Source organism: Corythoichthys intestinalis, chromosome 13, assembly GCF_030265065.1.
Source record: "Corythoichthys intestinalis isolate RoL2023-P3 chromosome 13, ASM3026506v1, whole genome shotgun sequence".
Lineage (NCBI taxonomy): Eukaryota > Metazoa > Chordata > Actinopteri > Syngnathiformes > Syngnathidae > Corythoichthys > Corythoichthys intestinalis.
Genome location: NC_080407.1, coordinates 1,536,809 through 1,563,436, shown reverse-complemented (window position 1 = coordinate 1,563,436; position 26,628 = coordinate 1,536,809). Strand labels below are relative to the sequence as shown.

Here is a 26,628-nt window from a genome sequence, read left to right as displayed (position 1 = left end):
AAAAAAGGCTGATTTTTGCGGTCTTTGTCATCTGACAGGAAAGACGAGCTCTCGAAAGGAAAATTTCTGAGATGGAGGAGGAACTCAAGGTAAAAAATTTTTCTTTAGAAATTGTATTTATATTGTTGTTCTATCAACAGCCACCAGAGGGCGTTGTGGATCATTGTTTACTGTATTGTTAAGTCAGGGTGTTGTTGAAGCGAGTCCACAAGGGTCCAAAGTCTGTCCTCCATTTTCTAACAATCTTCTTTTCTCTTTGCTTGTCTTCCTCTTCTCCTGTCGCTCCCTTCTTCTGTCCATGTGCTCCTCCTCCTCTTCTTCTTCTCGGCCACGTTTCTTCTTCTTGTTTTTGTGGTTGTGCGGCTGTTGTATGTGGCTGCTCCCTCAGAACCTCCCCCAGGTAAAGCAGGTTCAGACTCTGCGTCAGGTTAAGGAGCGGCTGCAGGCCGAGAACCGAGCGCTGGCCCGCGTGGTGGCGAAGCTCTCGCAGGCCGCCTGCGGCCAACTGCCCGCCGTCGACCTCTAAAGGCGGGGCCGCGCTTTCACTCCCCCTTATCCCCCAACTCCCCTGCCCCCACCCACAGGTGCCTGACTGGTTTTCAGCTCCCTGCAGTTGATGTTTTCCTCGCAGGGGTCTTTAGTCGAAGCTCGGGCTGGACGATTGATTGATTTTTTACTCAGTCATTGGACTATGTCAGTATGCGACAATAAAGGCTGACTTGGGTGCAATCGTTCATCCCTAGTTTGTATTTGCATGAAGTGGCGAGACCCCCACTTGACCCCGTTCTTCGACAAATTGATTTTGGCGGGACAAATGACAACTTCCTTCAGCCATTTGGTTCCCGTCTTTCGGCCGTATTGTTCGGCCCGACGGATGTTTGTTCATCTGCACTTGACAAGTGTCAGACGTCCGATAGATGGTCGCAAAAGTATTGGGACACACGCACGCGAGAGGAAGTTTCGGCGCCATCGACGGTGAAAAATGTCCAGTCTTTGGACATCTGTCTCTGCTGCGCACTTCTTGGTTGACTCAATTTGAAATGAAGTGTTCCAATACTTTTGTCCGCGTAGCGGTACAGAGTGTTGGCGGCGGCCATTTTGTGTTTTATTCTTTGCAGTGTTTGGAGTTTGAACGTGCATGGCTTTTCTCCTCCTTTGATTTGGTGTGGTCAAACGTGTCTCAGCGCCTTTTTTTGTCTTCTTTTTTTTTTTTTTTCCAGACGCTTCCCGACTTGAAAGCGGACAACCAGAGGCTAAAAGACGAGAACGGCGCGCTCATTCGAGTCATTAGCAAGCTTTCCAAGTAGAGCCCCACCACCGCCACCGCCCGCCCCTCTAGCGCCCTCTGCCAGTGACTAATGGAATTGCACATTTAGAATTGCAAGAGACATCAGAACTTCCCCTCCATCCCTCGTTTACAAGCCCGACGTCTATTTAACCAGTAAGCCTTAGTTGTACATAAAGAGGATCGCTCTTGAGGAACAATTATTATTATTATTATTATTATTATTATTGTTGATGACGACGACGACGACAACACCTGGTTTTATTTGTGCCACGCCGCCTTTAATTTCCCTCCTGTCGTAAGTGTGCTGTGCCCCCTTGTTTCTTCCTCCCTCCCTGAGAAGTGCCACTTCCTGTCTTTTTTTTTTTTCTTCTTCTCCTCTTCATCCTCACGCGTGCACTCACTCGCACTCGCGCACACTCGTCACCTCCCCTCGCCGTTGGTTTTACTGCCGAGAGGGAAAAGAAACGGACACAAACAAGAAATCTGGAGGAGGCGGAGCAGGTGGAATTTAAGCTTTCACTGAATGTGCAATATGCATTATTATTTTGTTTTTTATGCTTTAAAGAAATCACTCTGTTAGTCGGACGTGTCACTCTTTCACTTTCTCCCCCTTGTTTTTTTTTTGGCTTGTAGTGTTAGTTGGTTTATACTCTGTATTTGTCACCTTGTTTTAACAGGTACTGAGTGAAGCTATGTGTAAATACATATATAGAAAACATATATGTGTATATACATAAGGCTGTATGTTTTTGTTTGAGAGCAGTTCATGCTGAGTCTTACTATTAAAAGTATACCAATTCCACACAGGACAAGCAGGTGTCTTATTTTTTTCAATCCGAGGTTCAAAGTGTTTCAGGTTTCAAAGCGGGATGAGTGAGTTTTTTTGTTCTCCTTTTTTAAAGTGTTGGGGGGGAAAAGTGCTCGACTATAGTTCATTTTCTTAATTTTGCCCCAACATGGCTGTCCTGTTTTGTTTTGTACCTTAGCCTCCTTTTTACAAAAAGTCTTTGTGCACGTCGACACCGGGAGTCCAAAACGCCGTTGAAAATTCCACACCAACTTTGATGCATTTCAGTGGCCTTTAAGCATATTTTAGCCCAAGAAGAAAAAAAGTTCGATGCGACAAAATAGACTGATGACAGACTGGTTTTCTTGTAAAATAGGTGTGTGGCCTAATACATGCAAGCTGTGCTGTGACAACAATCCACTGAAGAGTTCATTAAAAATAAACTTGTACATTGTAAAGTCTTGCTCCTTTTTATGCACCAGTGTGTAAAAAAAATTGTTAAAATTCTGAAAAATATTGGAGCGACGGACCATGTTTCCTGCGTGCAATACTCAATGCTGCCACAAGACGGCGACAATGTTCCGAACGAAATGGCATTAATCATTGTGTCGAGTTGGGCAATTATTAGCTGCCATTGCCTCCAAATTGTTTGGACGTCTTATCATCGGTGTCCAATCAATTTGAACTAGAAGGGGTGGCAGTGTGCGATTGCTTTTCCTTGCTATAAAGTTCTAAAAGACAACTATTCCAGTAAGGGTCTACGGAGTTTGTTGCTTCGGTCTACGGAGTTTGTTGCTTCGGCCCTGGAATTTCTGAGCGGGGTGATCATTCGAACCCCGTAAAAATGGAATGGACGTGTCTCATCGTCAATGGCACTCAATGCGTCGATTTGAGCCAACAGAATTGGCCGTATTTCTTTGTTTTTTTTAAAATATATACATCTGCGCATGACGATCATTTCAAATAATACAGCTGGGAATCGGGGAATATAAATGACTAGCTGAGAGCTAACTGGCAAGCGTGGGAGCGAACAATGCGTTGTTGTGACTCAAAAACATTCTTGTGACTAAAGTTCCTCCTAATAGCCGACCTCACGTCGCGATCTTGCAGTGTTATGCAAATAAATAAAGTCAACAAACTTTCGATCGCTCCGTTGATGACACTTGTTGATGTAACAACGTCGTTATCATATTTCCCAGCACTTTACGAGGTCGTAAATGTCACATCGGAGGCGGTTGTTTTCCCAGGAGCGCTTCGGCCCCGCTCGGAAATCTTCGCCCATTTCCGGAGTGCGACGGCGGCTGCTCTACTCTCGCAGCGCCACACAACACCGCACCGCAGTCAGGCGAGCACAAGTCGGGCACACCTGGTCGAAAGCTCCGCTATGTAACTTTCAGGAAGTAAACAAACGGACACAGGTGAGTACCGCTCGAGTCGTGCTTCAAAAGGGAATTTTCGCGACTGTTGAATGACTTTTTAACATCAACGCTTTCGCAGGAGTCGTTTTTCGCCAATCTTGCGCTCGTCTGCCAAAACCTCCCGGGGCGAGAAGCCGAGGAATGCGGCGCCTTTAGTGGAGGAGAAAGTTACTGTTGAAATTGATACTAAAAAAGCGAACATGGCCACCGGCGGCTTCAAGTCGAGCGCCACTACAGACTTCCTGGAGGAGTGGAAGGCCAAACGGGAGAAGATGAGAGCCAAAATGCTGGGGGACATCGCCGCCGCCACCGGGGCGGGTTCGTCGGGGAACTGCCACACGGCGGAGGAACCGCACAACCCCAAGAGCGAATCGCCGGAGCGGGGAAGCCCGACCGAGTCTCCGTCGCCGTCCGGGAAAAGCAAGGAGAAAAAGAGCAGCGGGCCCAGCGCCAGGAAGGGCAAAGGGCAGATCGAGAAGAGGAAGCTGAGGGAGAAGAGGAGGTCCACAGGTGTGGTCAGCATGCCGTCCAACGAGGTCAGTTTCGGCACCTGTCGCTTCAAAACACCTGCTTCTGCGATAGATGTCCAATCCATCTAGACTGCGGGGCTGCCGTCTCTCCCCACTCCAGTCGGATTGGACGTCTATCACCATCAGTGTCTCTGAAACATGTGTTGTTTCCATAAATAATAGCGACCAGGAGGTAGAAATAATAGTGAGGAGAACCCGTAGATTCAAATGTCGAAAGCTTTTGTTTCGGTACATTCCGAGAAATGTTTTAGTCCAGGCGATTGAATCAAAACACTAGTACAATTTCTTTGTCAGGACACATTGTGTATATCAGAACTGTGTATGACCAAACACAACGACACGTACCACTTACAGCTGTCGTTATGTTCTCAGCCAAAATCAACAAGAAAAAAAGCATGTCGAAAATAAAAATATACAAACTAAATACAGTACATGTAAATGAAGAAAAAGTTTTAAAATACAGTATATAGCGATGTTTTCTGCCCCCCCAAAAAATCAGAAACTTCAAGAAATGCCAAAGTGAATGCAATAAAAAAAAAACAAACAACAACCTCAGTCTTAGAAAAAAAATTCTGAATATGCAACAAAATGTAAACAGAAAATATACAATTGTGAAGCGGCCATTTTGGAACTAAGGCCAAAAGTGTGTCGTTAGTCATCTTGAATGTTGTCATTGGGAAAAACTCTTAACTACCGTCTGCTTATCTTGCGTCTTACATCATAACGGCGTCTGAAAGTGAAAGTCATCCTATTCTCGCCTTTACCTCGCAATCCCACTTGTTGCCGTATCTTAAAGAAATTCCGATTCAAACTTCAGACAATTTTGAATCGAAGCCAAAGAATGTGCTAATAAGGGCGTGTCGCTAAAACCGGTCGCTAAAATTACAGGATGCCATTTTGTGTCCGCAGCGGATTCTTAATTCATTCTCCGCTATTGACCGTTCAAACGTACTGGACGTCTATCGTCGTCAGGAGCGGGGAATCGTGATGATTCACCGGTTGGCCCAGGCTTGGGTTGGGTTTCAATTAGGGCTTTGAGTCGGGCGCTGACGTAAGCGGCGTGTGCGTGACGCAGACACAAAAGCTCTGTTGCTGTTCAGTCAGTCAGACTAACGACGCTCGCTGCCACCGGTGCCTCGTTGTTGGCCTCCCCTCTCTGCTGTTGATGGCGCCGTGGAAACTTTTACCAGCACTAACATCAACATACTCGTGATAATCATGAAAGCATGGCAAAAATGTTCAGGTCCAGCCAATTTCCTCTATGAACAGATAAAATAAAAAAAAAGCAATCTAAAGCAAAACAAAAATCATGGAAACTAGAAACTGCAATTTCTGGAGAAATTACTCTGGGTCTTGCTGTGTGGAGATAAAGATCTTAGCCCCGCCCAGCTTGGTTTGGGGACATTTCGGGGACAATTTCAGGTCCTGGTCATAACAGGTCAATTGTGGACATTTGGGGGGGCAGTCCTGGTCACATCAGGTAATTTGGGGACATTTGGAGGGCGTGTCCTAGTCATATCCTAGTCATATTTCCTGTTGATTTGAGGACATTTTTTGTTTTGTTTTTTTGTTTTTTGCCATTGAAAATGAATGGGTAATTTGGACTTCCGCGGCCGTCAATGGCATTGACTTACAATTGCGTTAATGGAATTCAAGTATATTGGCATCAATAGAAATCGACAAACATGGCCGTCAATGCCATCAAACAAAGTAAATGCCATTGAAAATGAATGGAAAATTTGGACGTCAATGGCATCGACATCCATATGCGTCAATGGAATCCAAGTACTTTGGCATCAATACAATTGACATACATGGCCGTCAATTGCATCCGTCTAAATTGGACCAATGCAATGTTAATGCCATTGGAAATGAATGGGAAATTTGGACGTCCATGGCTGTCAATGGCATCGACTTACAATTGCGTCAATTGAATCCAAGTACATTTGCATCAATAGATTCAATATACATGGCGGTCAGTGGCATCAATGCAACGTAAATTCCATTGGAAGTGAATGGGAAATTTGAATGTTGCATCCCATTAAAAATGAATGGGAAAGTTTTTGGCAAATTTCCGGGGAAGTAATTTTTTTCCCAAATTATATATAAAACTTTTATGCCCCTCACCGTCCTAGAATTTTTGATGTCCAAATTATGTGAAATGGTCAAAATTTGTAGGACTACATATATTTTGATTTTGATTTTTTTTTTAATCGGGGGAAAATCGGCATTTAAGGGCAAATGGAAAATTTTTCGGGGTCGTTGGAAAAATTCCCTGCGTCGCATGAAAATTACGGTCATTTCAATATTCGAACGGTGCCGATCGGTCAAACGGCACGGGCTGTGCGGCGCACCGAAGAAATCCCATTTTTTTAAAAAAACAGAATAACACTAACTGTGTCTTTTTCAAAGATAAAAAAGCAGAATATTTTATGAATGCATACAAAACAACATAAAAACTGAAAACATAAAATTGCCTTTTGAGAAGTAAAAGAACAGGTAAATGGATGGAATTTGCTGCCTCTGATGCACCGCCCTTTTCTTAAGTAGCCTGCCATCAAGCGTGAGTAAACCTTCACCGGATGAAATCTCCCACCTGCGAGGGAACAAGACTCATCCGAGCGTCCTTTAAGCCATCCGGTGAGCTAGCGCGCTCGCATTAATGTGGCCCGGCGGCCTCATTTGCATGCCGAGCGGCGTTCCCGGTGACGCTTAAAAGAACAGACAAAAAAACTCCCTGCCCGGGATTGTCGACGCCGACGGGCGTCCAATCCATCGGAACCGGACGTCCGTCACCGTCAGTGGCGGCCAATCAAAAAAAGCGGAGCTGAGCGCAGATGTCATCGACCGCTTGGTTTGATTTCCCGCGCGTCCGCTCCACTCCGCCGCTAACAAACAATTAGCTCGCATTAGGCCAAATGCGAAATAAGCGCTTTGATTCGGTGCCCGGAAATTGAATAAGTGGCGGTTAACGCCTCAATCTGCTGTGCTCCTTTCAAACAAACTCATTAGCCTCCGTGTCGCCGCTGCGTTTTAATAAAAAGCCCATTAACGGGAGGTTTGCGAGAGAGAAAAAGCGTTTCTTTTGGGATGGACGGGAAGCGCACCTTGACCTCGGCGACAGAGTGGATCATTTACAGATGCTTAGACAAACAGCACATAAAGTAAACAAATGAAAGTGACGAGGTCCAACAATACGAATGTGTCAATTTGGGGCATTGATTGTTTTCGCAGTAGGTCAACGGGTTCGTTTTCTTGATTAATGACTGATTTTCATTGTATTTTGGCGATTTCCTTTCGATATTCCTTCCATTTCTTTTCCGGTTTTTCTTAATTATTTTTTGAAATTCCTCTAGTTTTCCCCAGAAAGAGGAAATCGGGCACCCTTGACATTCCATTTCCTGTTTATGTGTGAGCGCTGACTCAGCAGCCTCACCGAAAAACAAGTGTAGGAATGTCTCAAGGAAGCAAACGTCCTAGTCCAAATTTCAAAGCTTGACCAGCGGCGGTTCAGACTCCGCTTCCTTCTCCCTACACGTCACGACGGGAATGTTGTGACTCAGCCGCTAATCCGTGCCAAAGTGTAGCAGGGAGAACAATAGGTCACATTCCCTTTTGAGCCGACAGAGTCGGAGATCCCGTAAAACATGTTTGATGTGCGACGGTTAGGCCGAAACGCCTCTAGGTAAATGTCTTAAAAAGTTAACCTTTCCTGCACGAATTATGATGACAGTGGTGGATGAAGTACAGTACTCACTTTTGTTACTTAAGTACAGATACTGGTGAAAAAGATACTTTGATAAAACTACAAGTAGCGATGAAAAAATGACTGAAAAGTACAAAAGTAATTGCTTCAAAATTGACTTTACAAGTAAAAAGTAAAAGTATTTTCTACTGATGCAAAAACGTAGTGTAGGAGTTAGAGATGTCAGATCACGTCATTTTCAAAGTATCGGAATCGGCAAAAAAATATCGGCCATGCCTGTTTTAAATATTTATATATTTTTTAATTAAATCGTTTTCTAGTTGTATTTAACGTTACAGACATAATATGTTACACTCATCCAGAGTCTTTAGTTTAGGCTTAAGGTAGGGTTATCAAATTTATCCCGATAACTGCGGTAATTAATTTTTTAAAAAAGGTATCACGTTAAAATATTTGACGCAATTAATGCATGCGCTGCACGACTCACTCACACATTGTCGCGCTCAATCAGTAATGGCGCCGTTTTACCTATATAGAGAGATAAAAGGCAGCGTAAAATGAGTAGAGTGAATTTTGGCAGCCATTGGAGCCTTTTTTTTAAGTAGCTAAAGCCTTACAATCCCTCTCCCTACGATTAGAAATATCATGGGAAGGAATGTGTGGAAGCAAGGTAGCAATTGATCTTTTTCTTAACACCTTATGTTATTTCCCAACGCAGAGAAGATATATCAATTGGTAGCACTACGCACAGTCATGGTTCCACTTCCCATCATGCATTTGGGCATGGCCACAGTATCATTTACTGAAAGCTCAACAAATACACTAGATGGCAATATTTAGTCACAATATACAAACGAATGAACGAATGTTCATTCGCTGCCACCCTCCCATTTCAAAAGGATTGGACCTCTACTAGCGTCAAACTCATTCCAATTTACAGCAGAAGCTTGTTTTTCTGTTTATTAGTTGTTTGTAGAATATTCTAGAATGATTTCCTGACCAATGTATTGATAATCGTTGTATCACCATATCATCAGATCATGGGTATCATGAGCTTTGTATTGCAAATCGTATCGTATCGTGAGGTACCAACAGGTTCCCACTCCAACACACTCCAACACACCAGCTCTAACACACCCAATATAAAATAAATAGCATTTATACCATAATTTAAGGAAAACAAGCAGAATATAGGGCATAAACGATACACAACGCCTTCTTATCACGGAAGCCCAACGAGTGCGTCATGAGCAAGCTTGACCCACCAACTCTCCCAACCAGTTCACCCGGACAGTCTAGAACAAATGGCGGGACACTCTGTCCCAACGCAAGGAGCACCTGAGAATGACCGATATCCAACTGACAACACGACTGACAAGACTCCAAGAGCCCCTTTGACGCTGAAGTGGCAAAATCCACAACCCTCGTTGCCCGGACAACAGTAACTCCCGAATCATCCCGTCCAATCCAAAAACAGACAATAATCCCAAACACACACTTCTTCCTGCCCGTGGCCCGCCCAGCGAGAGCCTTCAAAAGACTGAATGTTTAACTAAGCATTGTCATTTTTTTCTCGGGAAACGAGGGGTACGACTCTCACCAAGCACGGGATGTTTGCCGCGGATATGTTGTATGTCTGCCAAGTTATGACTGTTGAGAATTTGTAGCGAGACGAAATGGCGATGGTCTTTTTCACTTTCCTGTTTGGACACCTCTGCTTCAACGAAACCTAAATATTTTTCATAAGGTACCTGAACGCATGTCTTAAGGCTTCCATGAAACAGGTTTGAGGTCAATCGATTTTTTTTTCCCCTTTGAGGAGGAACCCGTCTCATGAAAAAAGACATTTCCTGTTCCCACTAGGGGGTGCCAGGCCCAATGGGTAATATTTCAATGCAGTCGTGTTCAGGCTGGGATACATCGCATACATGCCAGATATGAAAAAGATTGAACGTTGTATGAGGGAGTTATTAGTCATTTTCTGAATTTGGTGTTTTTCCAAAAAAATGGCTGACTTTGGCACCCCGCCCAGGTCAGGCCCGTGAATGAAAACTAACAATTTTGAGAAATGAAGATCTTATATGTCTCATGAACATTCTCACCAATTTTGAGGAGGATCCAACTAACACTCTAGGCACCAAGGTCTCAAATGTGCACCCTGTTAACCGATAAAAATTTCACATTCAATCCAAAATACCCGATTTCCGGTTGGGTTTGGAATATGGGTGCAAGAGACTTTTTGGAGCAGTTTTGCACAATGTATGGACTCCCCAAATTTCATCGCTCTACGTTGAAAAAAACCTAAATGGAGAGGCCTTTTTTAAAAATTCAAGGGGGCGCCACTGAGCCATTGAAATTCGAATCGAAATTTACGCAAAGTCGCACCTGTGTGCAAATTTTGGTGAGTTTTCTAGCATGTTCAGACCTCCGATTTGGCCATTTTCATTTGCCGAGGAGAAGAAATGATAATAAGAATCTTTTGCATTACAATAAGGCTCTCGCACACTTAGTGCTCAGGCCCTAAAAATAATCATGATCAATTATTAAAAATATTTGTATTTAAATTAGAGCTGTCAAACGATTAAAATTTTTAATCGAGTTAATTACAGCTTAAAAAGTAATAAATCGTAATTAATCGCAATTCAAACCATCTATAAAATATGCCATATTTTTCTGTAAATTATTGTTGGAATGAAAAGATAAGACACAAGACGGATATATACATTCAACATACGGTACATAAGTACTGTATTTGTTTATTATGACAATAAATCAACAAGATGGCATGAACATTATTAACATTCTGTTAAAGCGATCCATGGATAGAAAGACTTGTAGTTCTTGAAAGATAAATGTTAGTACAAGTTAGAGAAATTTTATATTAAAACCCCTCTTAATGTTTTCATTTTATTAAAATTTGTAAAAATTTCAATCAAAAAATAAACTAGTAGCTTGCCATTGTTGATGTCAATAATTACACCATGCTCACTCATGGTACGAAACCATAAAATCAGTTGGACCCTAGCGCCAGCAGAGGGCACCAAAAAACAAGTAACATGCGGACATTACATTGTACTGTCATTTTAGTCTGTTTGAGCGGGGCATGTGCGTTAATTGCGTCAAATATCCTAACGTGATTAATTTAAAAAATTAATTACCGCCCGTTAACGCGATAATTTTGACAGCACTAATTTAAATAACTGCTTAATATTTACATTTTTTAAATTTACTACTAGTTCCTTAAAGGTCTTAAAAGTATCAACTTTTGAATAGCCGTCCATTCTAGTGACCACTGTCCCTGAAAGGGTTAAATATTTCCTAAGATAATGACTGCACATACCCGGCATAGCCGGATTTGTTCTGACTTCCACGCAGCTCGGCTTTGGTGACCTGGAAACCCTTTGGCTTCCGTGTGGGGGGTGGGGGACCGAAACGAGAAAAAAAAGCTCAAGTTTATTTGTTTATTTCTCGACACGTTTTGCCTTTCCCAGTTTAGTCCGTATTGCTTTCCCCTCTGTGATTGACAGGTGATTTCAGGCCAATTGGAGTGGAATTTTCCGAACCCTTCGGAATCGGCGTTCCGACAAAACAAACGCCGGAGCTAGCCGTTTGAGGCCGAGGACTTGAAAAAGCTTCCCCGAGGTGTGAGGGTGAGCCGTGTTTGTTATTCATGAGAACGGCTCCGGAATAATAACCGTACGGCGGGCGGCGGACGGACAGCTTCTTCAGAGGAAAAAGTCCACGCCGGCCAGCGCGCAAATAGAAGCTCGGACTTGAGAGAGCGAAAAAGAGAGCCGGTTTTGTTCTGTAATGGACATCCTTGGAAGAAGCCCAAGCACTCATCAGCCTGTGTGGGAGGAAGACAAAGCCCACGGGGAGAAGGAATGCGCGCTCAGGCGGCGGCCCAAAGGCCAAAGCCCGGCTTAAGAAGACAATCCTGAATTGTAAAACAACATTTTACACACTCGGCCAGAAAAACGCCAGCGGTCGATCAAGGGAGAGCAAATCCAATGCTTCGGTGCCCTTTAGAAATCAGGACTTGTCTTTCAATGCGCCCTTGAATAAAATCAGATTGCCGGTCAGGTAGCCTCGTTCAAAAAATGCTTTCAACAATAAGCCGCCTTCAAATAACGTCTCCGTACAAGCAAAGAATGACTCCTAGTCAGCGTCCCGACCGACCGGACAGGCAGGTTCCGGTGTTTTGATGTGCGTTGACTCGAGGCCACTTGTTTCGGGCACCTTATTTTTGGCAGCTCTATATTCTACGCTAAACACTCCGAGACGTTGTCCGCGCTGGATCGAACGAAGGCTTTCTTGAATATCTTGTCCTCGTTCGCGGAAGACGAAACCGTTCTAAGTTGTTCAATCCGATCAAAGCGCCCTCAAAAGTCTTCACGTGTCGATGACTAGGAGTGGGAACCTCTTGGTACTTCACGATACGATTTGCGATAAAAAGCTCACGATAACGATGATCTGACGATATGGCGATACAACGTTTATAGATACATTGGTCAGGAAATCATTGTAGGATATTCTACAAATAGTTCATAAACAGACAAAACAAAGCTTCTGCTGTGAATTGGAATGATTTTATCAGTATTAGACGTCCAATCCAATTGAAGTGGGAGGGATGGCAGCGAATGTTCATTCGCTGCCATCCCTCCCACTTCAAACGGATTGAACGTCTATGGCCGTCGGTGGCAGCCAATGCCAGGCAATGAGGTCTTTTTGGGCTATTTAAGGTCGTTTACCTGTTGATTTTCAGTTACTTCCTGTTGATTTTGGGGTATTTTATGGGTCACTTGCTGTTTATTGTGCGTTACAGAACAGGAAGTGACCTGGGAATCACCCAAATGAACCGGCAGTGACTCAAACTCAACAGGAAATGACCTGTAAATGCCCAAAAATGAACCGCAAGTGACCTGTAAATGCCCTGAAAATTGGACAGATTGACTGTGAATGCTCAAGTTTCGAATGAATCAACGTTCCCAGTCTAAATGGATTCGGCGTCATTTACCGTCAATGCAGCCTTAGAGTTAACTGAGACACTATTATGGTGTAAGATTTTGTTGGTTCCTTTTTATTTTTAGACATTGACACCTTTATAAAACGATATCTCGATTCTTGACAGGAGCATATCGATAACCTTTTGGGATACAAAGTATCACGATACATCACCATTTTGATATTTTGTCACACCCCTAATCACATGTACAGTGGGGCAAATAAGTATTTAGTCAACAACCAATTGTGCAAGTTCTCCTACTTAAAAAGATTAGAGAAGCCTGTAATTGTCAACATGGGTTAACCTCCACCATGAGAGACAGAATGTGGAAAAAAAACAGAAAATGACATTGTTTGATTTTTACAGAATTTATTTCCAAATTAGAGTGGAAAATAAGTATTTGGTCACCTACATACATGCAAGATTTCAGCCTGTCAATGAGGTCTAACTTCTTCTAACGAGGTCTAACGAGGCTCCAATTGTTACCTGTGTTAATGGCACCTGTTTTAACTCATTATCGGTATAAAAGACAGCTGTCCACAACCTCAGTCAGTCACACTCTAAACTCCACTATGGCCAAGACCAAAGAGCTGTCGAAGGACACCAGAGACAAAATTGTAAACCTGCACCAGGCTGGGAAGACTGAATCTGCAATAGGTAAAACGCTTGGTGTAAAGAAATAAACTGTGGGAGCAATTATTAGAAAATGGAAGACATACAAGACCACTGATAATCTCCCTCGATCTGGGGCTCTGTGCAAGATCTCACCCCGTGGCGTCAAAATGATAACAAGAACGGTGAGCAAAAATCCCAGAACCACACGGGGGGACCTAGTGAATGACCTACAGAGAGCTGGGACCACAGTAACAAAAGCTACGATCAGTAACACAATGCGCCGCCAGGGACTCAAATCCTGCACGGCCAGACGTGTCCCCCTGCTGAAGCCAGTACACGTCCGGGCCCGTCTGCGGTTCGCTAGAGAGCATTTGGATGATCTAGAAGAGGACTGGGAGAATGTGTTATGGTCAGATGAAACCAAAATAGAACTTTTTGGTAGAAACACAGGTTCTCGTGTTTGGTGGAGAAAGAATACTGAATTGCATCTGAAGAACACCATACCCACTGTGAAGCATAGGGGCAGAAACATCATGCTTTTGGGCTGTTTTTCTACAAGGGGACCATTGATTTTCAGTTGCTTTTGGGGTATTTTATGGGCCACTTCCTGTTTGTTTTGAGTTACAGAACAGGAAGTGACCTGGGAATCACCCAAATGAATAGGTAGTGACTCAAACTCAACAGGAAATGACCTGTAAATGCCCAAAAATGAACCGCAATAGACTTGTAAATGCCCTGAAAATCGGACAGAATGACTGTGAATGCTCTGGTTTCGAATGAACGAACGTTCCCAGTCGAAATGTATTGGGTGTCGTGCACCGTCAATGCAGCCTTAGAGTTAACTGAGACACTATTATGGTGGAAGATTTTTGGTAGCAACTTGTTGGTTCCTTTTTATTGATTTTTTTCAGACATTGATACATTTTTAAAAAGATAACTCGAGCATATCGATAACCTTTTGGGATACAAAGTATCACGATATATCACCATTTCGATATTTTGTCACTCCCCTATCGATGACGCTCGTTTGTTGTCGAGTTTGTCGCCCTCGGGCCGGTAACGCCGCTTATTAAACCGCTCGAGCTCCCTTTTTTGTTTGCTCGTCAGCTGTTTTGGCGAGTCCCGTAATCAGTCACTCGGCAGGTGTCTTGATTACCCGGCACAGGCGCGTCGAAGAGGAAGAGGCTCTCGGTAGGAGGGCCGCTCTGTATTTTGCGCCAGAAAAACACTGAATCGCTATTCATCTTTTTGACTGCTGCTTCTGCTCTTCTGGCAAAGATGGGAAATGCTTTTAGCTCACTCGTTGGAGGCAACTGTGAAGAAAGGTCAATGCTAAATATTGGCTAGCCGATAGTCGCGTGATAGAACACAATAGATTAGGTTCTTATCAGTCCTAGTCTAGTCCCCGGCTGTTGTTGTTTCGGAGACAGTGAATGAAGTTTCTAATATTTTGCCTGATGGGAACAAGGAGGCGTGCCGCCGCGGGATATTGCCTATCGTGTCTAGCCGGCACTTCATCATCTTGTTTCTTTGCCTGACATTCCGCCACCGTTTAAATCCTCGGCGAGAGCCGAAAGCCGACCGGTTCGGCGGCTTCTCATCCGGCGAAAACGTCGGGGCTAAAAAATACCCCTCGGAACAGGAAGGAAGAAGTGAAAACAAGATTAGAGCTTAGACAAAACACACTCGAGCTTTGAATTCCATACCTGCTCTGGACTGCGGTCAGAAAACAAAGACGTTAAAACCGTTCACATCCGGAACCGATCAGACGTGAACATTCCAACCGCTCGCTGATGAATTAACCGGTGAGATTATTCCTAAAGAATGGCAGCGGTCTAAAAGAAACTAGAGACGCTTATGTAACGGCAGGATTGAAAGCAGATGTGGCCGTACGTGATAACTGCTCTGCTGTCCGGTCTTAAAATAGTTGCATGTGCCTGTCGGTTCTGCTCCAAACCACTTTGTGATGAAACCACACCTGACACCACGTCAAAACATCCTGATGTTGCTGGTTTACGGTATCGATTACGTTGTGTTTTGCATTCAAGATTACAGCGTCATAGTAGTAGTTGTAGGTAAAGATGTCCCGATCGATCGGGATGCACGTCATTTTCAAAGTATCGGAATTGGCAAAAAAATATCGGACATGCCTTTTTTTATTTATTTTTTTTATTCAATTGTTTTCTATTTGTATTTAACGTTAGACAAATGTCTTACACTCATCCAGAGTCTTTAGTTTTGGCTTAAAGTAGGGCTATCAAATTTATCGCGTTAATGGTGGTAATTAATTTTTTTTTAATTAATCACGTTTAAATATTTAACGTAATTCACGCATGCGCTGCACGACCCACTCACGCATTGTCGCGTTCAATTTATAATGGCGCCGTTTTACCTATATATATAGAGCTAAAAGGTAGCGTAAACTGAGTAGAGTGAATTTTGGAGCCTTTCTTTAGTTGGCTAAAGCCTTATAATCCCTCTCTCAACCATTAGAAATATCGTGGGAAGCAACGTGGAGAAGAAAGGTAGTAGTTGATCTTTTCCTTAACACCCTATGTTATTTCCCAACGCAGAGAAGATATATCAATTGGTGCCACTACGCACAGTCATGGTTGCACTTCCCATCATGCCTTTGGGCAGAACAGTTAAATGGCTACAGTATCATTTACTGAAAGCTCAACAAATACACTAGATGGCAATATTTAGTCACAATTTACAAAGTCACATTTATCCTTTAAGAATTACAAGTCTTTCTATCCGTGGATCCCTCTCACAGAAAGAATGTTAATAATGTAAATGCCATCTTGAGGATTTATTGTCATAATAAACAAATACAGTACTCATGTACTGTATGTTGAATGTATATATTCGTCCGAGTTTTATTCATTTTTTTCTTAATGCGTTGCCAAAATGTATATGATCGGGAAAAATTATCGGGAATGATTGGAATTAAATCGGGAGCAAAAAAAAAGCCATCGGATCGGGAAATATCGGGATCGGCAGATACGCAAACTAAAACGATGAGATCGGGAGCAAAAAAACATGATCGGAACAACCCTAGTTGTAGGAATACAATGTTAAATTTGTAACTCGAGTTTAATTAGTGCCACGTCAAAGGTTTAATAAGATTGATAAAGGTGTTGACGGTCAGTGAATGTAAACAAGGCAAGGCCCGAATCCTCGTAAACAGGAAGCGGCGAGGGTTCTGGAATCCTTCAAGCTCTCGCTCCAGTGAGTCGGCGTCACGGCCAAAGCCTTCCATGTGTCCTCCGGGCATCCGTTTCATGGTGTCCGCAGAGCTTTTAGCTCAACTCAATCATCCTTCCATTCTGGCTTCAAGCTAGAAACCACAGTTAAATGATATCATTGACAAAAACGGCCCTTATACGGTCAGGTGGCGTTTCGGGAGTCGCCGTTCGGTCCAAAGTCAACTTTGCTTTTCCTCTCCGTTCCAAAAAACGACAAGTTATATCCACAGAAGTGGAGTTCAGCGCTCGCCGGGAGACGTCCCCGAGGAGAACTGATATCGCAGGAAAGGCCTCGCAAATGACTTCATTCCTGGGAAGCTATTTTTAGCCAGTTGTTGAGTGAGTGGGCATTTTTTGTTCTTGTCCCGGCTACAGCGCGAAACGGGAAACATTTGTTTGAGTTCGGGACATCCACAACCTTGATGTTTTGACAGTGACGTTTCGGCGATTGGTTCGGCACTCGCGACAAGTTAGCGATGCCTCCGTGGCAATCCGAAGAGGTGAAAGGTTACGGAAGCGGACTTGACTCCCGTCGCTCCTCACTTTTTCTGTCTTAAGAGGATTAGAGGTGTAGAGTCAGAGGTTATCGCAGATGGAAAACGATCCGCGCTATCGCACGGCACCCATCGGGCGACCCGTTGGCGCTTTGCTTTGCTGCACCGTTGATTTCTCATCACCTTTCCTGATTTCGCCCCGTTTTTTTTCTCCTACTACGGCAGAGCCTGGACGAACTGGATGACGACGACGGCGGGGAAAAGGACGGGCGGGAGGAAGAGGAGGAGCGGCTGGTCCTGGCCAACACCTTCCAGAACGAGGCCATGACGGCGGATCCGTCTACCGGTCTGGTTGCGGTAAGAGAGAGAGAACCTGACGAGGAAGGCAATTAAGTTCTCAGTCACGTCTCCGACCCGACGACCTCCATCCTCATCAGTGATGGTGAACACGCACTAAATAAGCATAGATTTTTGTTTCTTGGCACAAATTTAGCCTTGTTGACATCAGGAAAAGCTCTTCAAGCTTGAAGTGGAGCCAAACATCGGATTTGGAATTTACGGGACATCTCCCGTCACGGCGTTTAGTGACCGAGGACCCGCGTGGGCCCGCTCGGGAGCTCATATTTAACCGCCCGCGAGGAAACGCTTCATCGATCACCGTAAATGTTGCTCCGCGCGACGCTCGAGTGGGTCGGCGTGCCCATCAAGAAGTCATCTGTGCCGCTAAGAGCTATCGCGGGGATTTGTCTGGCTTTTTCTGTCAGAACAAGCGCCAGAAACCATTCTTATTGGAACCGTCGCGATAAATAAAGCGCTCGCCGTGCCGTATAACGCCATTTTTCCTGTCGATCGCTCATCCCGGTCAAATGAACCGAGTTTGTCCGTTTTTGACGTTTTGGCGAAAGGCGCTTTAATCCAATTGAGAGAAGAGACACCTGCTTTCTTAGCAGAGCGTAGAGATAAAAATGTAACGGAGGGAAGAGGATAAACAACAAAATTGCTTTTTCTATGCTGCGGGCAGTTGTATTAAACGCAGTCTGAATGAACTAAAAAAAAAAAAGAAAAACTCATGTCTTTTCTTTTTCTTTTTTATTTTAGGAGAACATGGGAAGATCTGCGAATAGTCGCTCTAAAAGGTAAGACTAAAAACAAGGCACACTATAGTGGCAAGAATCTGTTGTTGTTTTTTAGTTCTTATTGTTGCTTTTTCACCTACTTTGACACGGCGCCCTCTGGCAGGGAGCGCCGGGAGCAAATGATGAGCTCGGAAAGGCTAGGGTCGGATAAATTCGCTAGTTCGCCGGAGTTGAGATTGCTTTGACATTTCATTAGATTGAGAGGTGAACACTTGCAGCAAGTCACACTTTTTATTTTATTTAAAAAAAAAAAAAAGCACTTTAAAAGCCTTTCCTGGCATTGACGGGAATAGACGTCCGATCCTTTTGGAGTGGAAGAGTTGAGAGCAATTAAATGAGTTTTTAAAAATCTTTATTAATTTATTTTTTTTAATGAAAAATCAATCATGTAAGGTTATAATTTATTTGAATTAGGGCTGTCAAACAATAAAAATTTTTAATCGAGTTAATCACAGCTTAAAAATTAATGAATCGTAATTAATCGCGATTCAAACCACCAATAAAATATGCCATATTTTTTTGTAAATTATTGTTGGAATGGAAAGATAAGACACAAGATGGATATATACATTCAACATACGGTACATAAGGACTGTATTTGTTTATTATAACAATAAATCAACAAGATGGCATTAACATTATTAACATTCTGTTAAAGCAATCCATGGATAGAAAGACTTGTAGTTCTTAAAAGAAAAATGTTAGTACAAGTTATAGAAATTTTATATTAAAACCCCTCTTAATGTTTTCGTTAGAATAAAATTTGTAAAATTTTCAATCAAAAAATAAACTAGTAGCCCGCCATTGTTGATGTCAATAATTACTTACACAATGCTCATGGGTGCTGGAGCCTATAAAATCAGTCGCACCCAAGCGCCAGCAGAGGGCGGCAAAACTCCATAAAACACAACAAGTGAGCGTTTCACTGTCCTGTCATTTAAATCTGTCTGAGCGGGGCATCTGCGTTAATTGCGTCAAATATTTTAATGTGATTCATTTAAAAAATGAATTAACGCCCGTTAACGCGATAATTTTGACAGCCCAATTTGAATACTTTATTTTCATAAGAATGTCATCATGGTGACATGACACCTGTCATGGATACGAATGAGGGCTTATGACAGATGTCATTGAGTGTCATTCAGTAAATGATGCAATATTGAGATTTTTCAAATGTCTTTGGATTGGGATTAGTTTTAGGAACTGTGTTAAGGTTAGGACACTTAATGACATCTGTCATAAGCATTCTTTAATGTTCATCACAGTGTCACGTCATACTTATGTCAGTCTTATGAGCCCACTGTCAAATATACAGTGCTGGCCAAAAGTACTGGCATACGCCTGCAATTTTGTCAGATAATGCTCAATTTCTCCCAGAAAGTGATTGCAATTACGCATGCTTTGGTAGTAATATCTTCATTTATTTTGCTTTTGTCCAGCCCAAGCCAATACTTTTGGCCCGCACTGTAGTGTTGCCATATGTAAACACATTTTTATTGAAAAAAAAAAAAAAAAGTAAAAGTAGTCATCCAAAAAATGGACTTCAGTACAAGTAAAAAAAAGTATTTGGTGACAAGAAAATACTCACGTCATGAGTAACATTGTGAGTTACTAATGATGATGTTTGATTTCGTTTTTTTCAAAAACTGTTTTCTTTCACAGCAAGTCATCGATATGAACTGTTATTATTACACTGTTACATATTTGTTAGATATTATACGATTACATAACAATATTAAGCCAAAGGAGGGAAGAAATATATGAATTCCAGTGAGAGAGAAAAAAAATGTAAGAAATGAAGCATCACTCGTCCAATCAGCATGTTGCAGAGAAAACATATTTCCTATTACGAAAATAAAAAGATCAAAAGATGCCACGTGATTGAATGGCCGGCATTATCATATCACAGCGTGCTTGTGACTTGTTGGAATAACGGTATAATATAGGCGGAGCTTATTTACATTTATTTATTTATTTAGCTTTATTTTTATAGTGTTTTCAATGTATTCAGATTTAACAGCATTGGAAAGAGATACATATAAGACAAGACAAAAACATGTATTTTTGTAAATGTTTTTTTAAGCACTACAAATGTAATAATAATAATAATATGAATGTGATACATCTAAACGAAAATAATGTTTTATACATGTATACATGCATATATCTTTACGTTTTTAAATAAAATACATTAATTAAAAAAAAAAAAATTTAATTGAAAAAAATCCGCGATGGACTGACGGCTTGAAGTTTGAAGCGCGAATTAGCGAGGAATCACCGTATATTAGGGCTGCAGCTATCGATTATTTTAGTGGTCGATTAATCGATGAACTAGTGAGTTCGAATAATTGAGTAATCGGATGCAGAACACAAAAAGTTAAAATACCTGAGCTTAGCCTCAAACGATTTAAGAAAATAAATCAATCTATAGATATCTGTAGATATAGATAGAATCTATAGATCTATGTACAACAAAAGAACAATTGGCTAAATTACATAGCAAATATCCGCTAGCTTAAATGCTATAAAATGCTAACTTTTTTTTTTTTTTTAACATTGCTCTTAACAAATGGTTCACACACACATTCCCATAAAAAACGACTAAATATACTGTACCCATACCTATAACTAAATTACAAATGCATTAAATGAAACATTAACGCAAAGATAAACTTGGCCTATGTTGCTCTTAACATGGAGCAGCTTGATTCAGCTGTGTGAAATGAGGCAGACTAGAGGGCAGTGTATCCACCCAAATCTATAAAACTGAATGCAAACACCTTTAAAACAAACCATTAAGAAGCCACTTTAATTAAACGAAGACTCGAAGCAGCAAAATCTAATTCGAATCTTTTTTTCGACTACTCGAGTTAATCGATTAATCGTTGCAGCACTACTGTACGTGTTAAATGCGCATCAAGGGGGTCATTTCAAAAGCGAGGCAAAAGAAAAAAAAGTTACATTTCCATTTGGCCGCTGAATTTGCATAAACGGTGACGCACGCGATATGCAAAGCCGTTCCTTTCGGCTCATTGTGATTCTCGCCTTTCATGAAATTAATGGCTTTCAAGTAGCAGGTGCCCTCATCATATTATGCGGGTTTGCGTGCAGCTGCAGCAGCGCCGACGAGGAGAGCCGGCATCGCCAGGGCCGCCACGTCAGAGACGCCGCGCCGGGGAGTCTGGAAAAAAGGCTGGAGGAGCTGGAACAGGTACAAATAGTCCACTCGTATGGCTCTTTGAAGCTAGATTACAACTCTTGAACTGAGTATAACACTTGCCGATCCATATGAAGTCTCGCATCATCAATGGCTGACAATGAGTCAAAAAGTCAACTGTATTGGTTATGTATTGGTTCAAGTGTTAAACCGTTGGATTCAAACCTTTGTTTTCAAAAACTACTAAAGAGACATTTTGAAAACTTCTAGAACAAATGTCTGGATTTTATTCGCAAATTTAAATAGCAATATTTGAACATAACCTAAATGATATAACATACACAATAAATACAAACTTGTTAATAATCTCTTAACTATCCAGAAATGCAAAAAAATAAACATTTGCCACTCAACATTGTCTGTCTAAATAAAGAAATTAAATATAATTGAAAAAAACGTCTTGGTCCGGGATTAACACATAGAAACAAAAATGCAGCCTTCCTTCAGGTAATGCGCTACTGCTTTTGTCCACAAGCACAGCCAAAGTCAACAAAAAAAATGAAAGCTACAGTGGCTGCTGCTGGCCGAAAAAAAACTTCGAATATCCCTCTGCTTTGAAACGGGCAGAGGAGGCGGCATGTTGTCGACACGTTGTATTTCTGTCGGGGCTGTGAGTGCACGTGTGTGTGGGCGGGGGGGTCATCAGCCATTCAAACGTGCGTTTGAGGGAAAAAATGGACACACTTGTCACATTCAGCAAGTGAAAAGGGATAAATGTCAATCTGAACATAATGAAAATAATTCACTTCATGATGGTTAGGTCAGTTCTATCCTTGCAACATAAAGGAAGACAATCTACTGTATTAGGCCGAATATAATGCCACTTTCCCACAGAAACTAGTGGGTCAACGCGCGTTTTTTCCAAGCCGATGCAACCCACTAGCAATTGGCATTTGGCACCTTTCCCATTGACCAAAAAAAAAAAAAAGCCGTGTCTTTTTTTTTTTTTTTTCACCCGAGTAACCCCTCCTACCCCTCCTCAGCCATGCGTAAGGTTACGTGACGTCACCACACTAAGATGCGCGTCAAAAACTGCGACCGAATTCATTCAGTTCAAGGACGTAAACAATGCAGAGCAACATGGAAGCCTCCTTTCTGTTTGTGTTCTCTGTTTTCATGCTTTTTACTGCCCTCAAAGGTGTCGAAATGCAGCAAAGGATCAACACTCTGCTTGTGCTGAGGCAACGAAGGCGACGTGAATTATTCTTCTTCTACTAGCTTTGTTGTTAGCATCAACGTAACTACGGTTGTGGGGCGTGTTAAATGGGAGGCGACTGGCACGTTGTTATGACGCATCACGTAAGAGCCTACGTCACCACGTAGATTAGGGTGTTGACTGTTGACCCGGGGTTTTGCTTTCACACTACATGACGATCAGAGCCGAGGTGATTTTAACGCGAGTCGCTTGGCGGGTTGATTGACATGGGTCGAGGCGGGTCTCTGCACCTTTCCCACTGCCACCAAAAGCCGATTGTTAGTGGGTTGACATGGGTTTTTTGGCCAGTGGGAAAGGGGTATAAGACGGCCCTGATTATATGACGACTCCCTCTTTTTCAAGACTCAAGTTTGAAAAAAACCTTTTTGAACACCAAATTAATTTTTATACAGAAAATAATTACAGTACATCCGAAAGAAATGATTATAATAATATATTTGAGAGAAAAAGCATGTTATTTTGCCTCATTCAAATCTTAATATCTGAACATATAAATAGTGCAATCACATTCGTAAATGAATGGCTTCTGGTTTTTGAAATGTAAATAAAGCAATCTATTGTGATAAAACAACAAAATTGCAATAAATGCAATAACCATCAAAGTGTGAAGTCTAACTGTAGTCTTGAAACAAATCTGAATAAGGAAAAACATTGCAATAAAATAATGCAAACTGGTTAAACTTGAGAGTAGTTGAGCTCTGTCATGACAGAACATCACGAAAATGATATCTGGCGCCATCTAGCGTCGTGAATGGGGAGAGTAGCTGAGATCTGTCATGACAGATCATCGCTTCAATGATATCTGGCGCCATCTAGCACAGTGAATGGGCATAACGTCTAGACCGCGAATATAAGATGACCCCCACTTTTTCACTCTTATTTCAATGCAAAAAACACTGTCTCATATTCGGGTCATTACGGTTTTTAATGCAAATAAGGTTGCTTAAAAGTTGGTGGGGACAATTTGAACATCCGGAAAAGTTGGTAGGTCCCTATGCAAACCTGACAGGAAACACAGAAGTTAAAAGAACATGTTTGTGTAATACCGTAGTGGCCCGAATATAAGACGATGTTTTTTGCATTGAAATAAGACTGAAAAAGTGGGGGTTGTCTTATATTCACGGTCTAGACGTTATGCCCATTCACGACGCTAGATGGCGCCAGATATCACTGAAACGATGTTCTGTCATGAGAGATCTCAGCTACTCTCAAGTTTAACCAGTTTGCATTATTTTATTGCAATGTTTTTCCTTGTTCAGATTTTTCAAGACTACAGTTACAGTTAGACAATTAGTTATTGCAGTTATGTTGTTTTATCGTATTTACATTTCTAAAACCGGAAACCATGCATTTACGAATGTGATTGCACTTTAGTTTACATATTTCAATCAGATATTAAGATTTAAAATGAGGCAAAATAACATGTTTTTTCTCTCAAATATATTGTTACAATCATTTTTTTCAGATGTACTGTAATTATTTTCTGAATAAAAATTTAATTTGGTGTTCAAAAAGGCTTTTTTCAAACTTGGGTCATCTTATAATCAGGGCTGTCTTATATTCGGGCCAATACGGTATTATTTCGAGGTTGAAATGTAGAATTTTAATTATTTATTTTGACTTTTTTTTTTTTTTTTTTTTCTCAATTGGAATTTCCGAACACAAAGCCCTGCGTTCATAATTTCCTCGCTCTTTGATAAAACAATTTTTTTAAAATGCCTCCGAGTCTTTGATGATGACGACGGCAAAGAGTCTATGGGGAAATTCTCTCGATGGCCTGCTCCAGTGTCTATTGATCAAAGTCTGGTCGCGCTCGCATCCGACCCTCATCCTCCCTTCAAAGCCTTCTTTTATGTACATCAGACTGTACATCTTGGCTTTGCCGTCGGTTGCCACGGGAACGCTCATCTTGTCCAAATCCCTCTTTTTTTTTTTTTTTTCTAGGAGCTGCTCCGGGAGCGCCAAGAGAACGAGCGTCTCCTGAAGGCCCACCAAGAAAAAGACGATGTCATCGAGAAGCTCAAGGAGGAGATGGACCTCCTCTACCGGGTGAGCTCGCCGGCGCCAGCCAGTGGGTGTCCGGAGCTTCTAACGGTGTCTGCGTTTTGTCTCGGCAGGACTTGGACGACATCGAAGACGAAAACGAGCAGCTGAAGCAGGAGAACAAAACTCTCCTGAAGGTGGTCGGTCAGCTGACCAGGTAGAAGGACGCGTTCAACTTGTCGGATGCCTTCGACGGCGATGGACGTCCGATCCGTTTGAAGCACGAGGGTTGGCGGCGAATGAACGAACGTTCATTCGCCGCCAACCCTCGCGCTTCAAACGGATCGGACGTCTACTTAGCATCCAAATAATTTAACAATCACACGAGCCAAGTGCGGCTCTGGAGCCGCAGCTCGGGCATATATCAACGGCAACGAAAGCGTTCATGTAAATATTTTTTGTACATATCGACGTTTAGACGGATCATTGGCAAACCGGCCCGCAAAATGAGCTTTCCGGGTCTTTGAACGCATCGTTTTTGTGGTTTTGGTTTCTCTTTTTAAAAAGCGTTGCATGATGCTTATCAGTGTTTAATAAAACTTTGATTATCTCCCCTCGGCTGCCTCGCTTGTGTTCATTACGGCTAATTGGATGCAGTGACGGCGCGCCGCCAAGACGCTAACGGCGGGGGGGGGGCGGGCCCTCGTCAAAATGGCGTCGGGGGCGCCGCTTCCGAAGGTGACAAAAGAAACTAGCGATGTCTCGCGATAGTCGCCGCTTATCTTGTTCCCAGGGAAGGTCGACCATATTTCTCCAGGCGACCAATCTCCTCAATCTGGAGCCTGCCGGGAGGCCAGATGCTAGATTAGAGAGACGCCAGCCAGAAGTCCACCTGGCTACTCGCTCTTCTTGGCTTTGTTTTTTTTTTTTTTTTTTTGTCTTTTACGCTTTATCAAGAGAGAAAAGAGGGAAATGATTGGCGATGCCGGCGGGCAATGAAACTAAAATGTCATGAATTGACTGAAGAAGTATCATGAGGCAACTGTATGTCATCTAGAACGCCAACAAAACAAAACACGGAGATTCAAACCATCTCCAAAGTTGCCGAGTGTTCCAAATTCCTCATCTTTTCCTTTGTTCGTTCTCAAGGGTAATTTATTTTTCCCACTTTGACGTCGCTACCATTTACATCGCTTTACTATCACGTGTTTTACCCAATTTGGACGTCTATTGCCGTCAATGACAGTTAAGTCGCCTTCTTCTTTTTCTCTCCCTTCATGCCAAGTCAGCATGCGTCGCTTGTGTTTCCAGACTGGCGACCATCTGTCATCCGCGCGTACGCTACTACACAAAATGGCCGCCAGGCCGCGTGGCTGTCTAACGCTCAAAATATTATTGGTTATGTAAGATTGTTATGATTTATTACAGTTGCAGTTCAACTACAAATGTGCATGAAGCTAAATTTGAACTGAAACTTAATAATGCTGCTCCAAATCTGAAGTAAGACACACAAAAAAAAGACTAAAACATAAATACAAAAATTAAATGTAAACCAAAAATTGTTGGGAAGCAAATATGAAAAAAAATGAACATGCAGAAATTAACATGAACATGAGAAATTACCGTATTGGCCCAAATATAAGATGGTGTTTTTTGCATTGAAATAAGACTGTAAAAGAGGGGGTCTTCTTATATTCGTGGTCTAAACATTATACCCATTCACGACACTAGATGGCGCCAGATATCATTGAAGCGATGTTCTGTCATGACAGATCTCGGCTACTCTCCCACTTCACGACGCTAGTTGGCGCCTGATGGGGGAAAATATTATGTGATGCCTTAACATTAGCACATTATGGCTTTGTGATGTATGATTGCCTCTGTGACCTAGATTGTAACAACTTCTATTGTTTTTCACCTTGGGTTCCATAGTTAGGAGGGAATCTCACGAGATAACTTGTTTTGCACCCATAATATTTACCGCG

At 42.3% G+C, this 26,628-nt stretch overlaps 2 protein-coding genes across 6 annotated transcripts in view; both read left to right on the top strand.

Moving 5' to 3' along the window:
* The window catches only part of ppp1r12a (protein phosphatase 1, regulatory subunit 12A), a 38,516-nt gene extending 36,834 nt beyond the window's left edge, over positions 1-1,682 (top strand). For 4 of the 5 annotated variants that reach the window (XM_057855331.1, XM_057855330.1, XM_057855328.1 and 1 more), the window contains 2 exons: positions 39-89; positions 1,221-1,682. In XM_057855331.1, the coding sequence (XP_057711314.1) occupies positions 39-89; positions 1,221-1,307 (138 nt within the window). In that variant the 3' untranslated portion in view covers positions 1,308-1,682. The other variant, XM_057855332.1, reaches the window with a different exon arrangement.
* Positions 1,683-3,328: 1,646 nt separating this feature from the next.
* Positions 3,329-25,257, top strand: pawr (PRKC, apoptosis, WT1, regulator). Its single transcript, XM_057855989.1, has 8 exons — positions 3,329-3,493; positions 3,573-4,029; positions 17,317-17,448; positions 18,190-18,227; positions 21,339-21,438; positions 24,605-24,709; positions 24,778-24,898; positions 24,995-25,257. The coding sequence occupies exons 2-7, from the start codon at positions 3,694-3,696 to the stop codon at positions 24,862-24,864; spliced, it is 798 nt and encodes a 265-aa protein (XP_057711972.1). The 5' UTR covers positions 3,329-3,493; positions 3,573-3,693; the 3' UTR covers positions 24,865-24,898; positions 24,995-25,257.
* Positions 25,258-26,628: the final 1,371 nt, after the last annotated feature.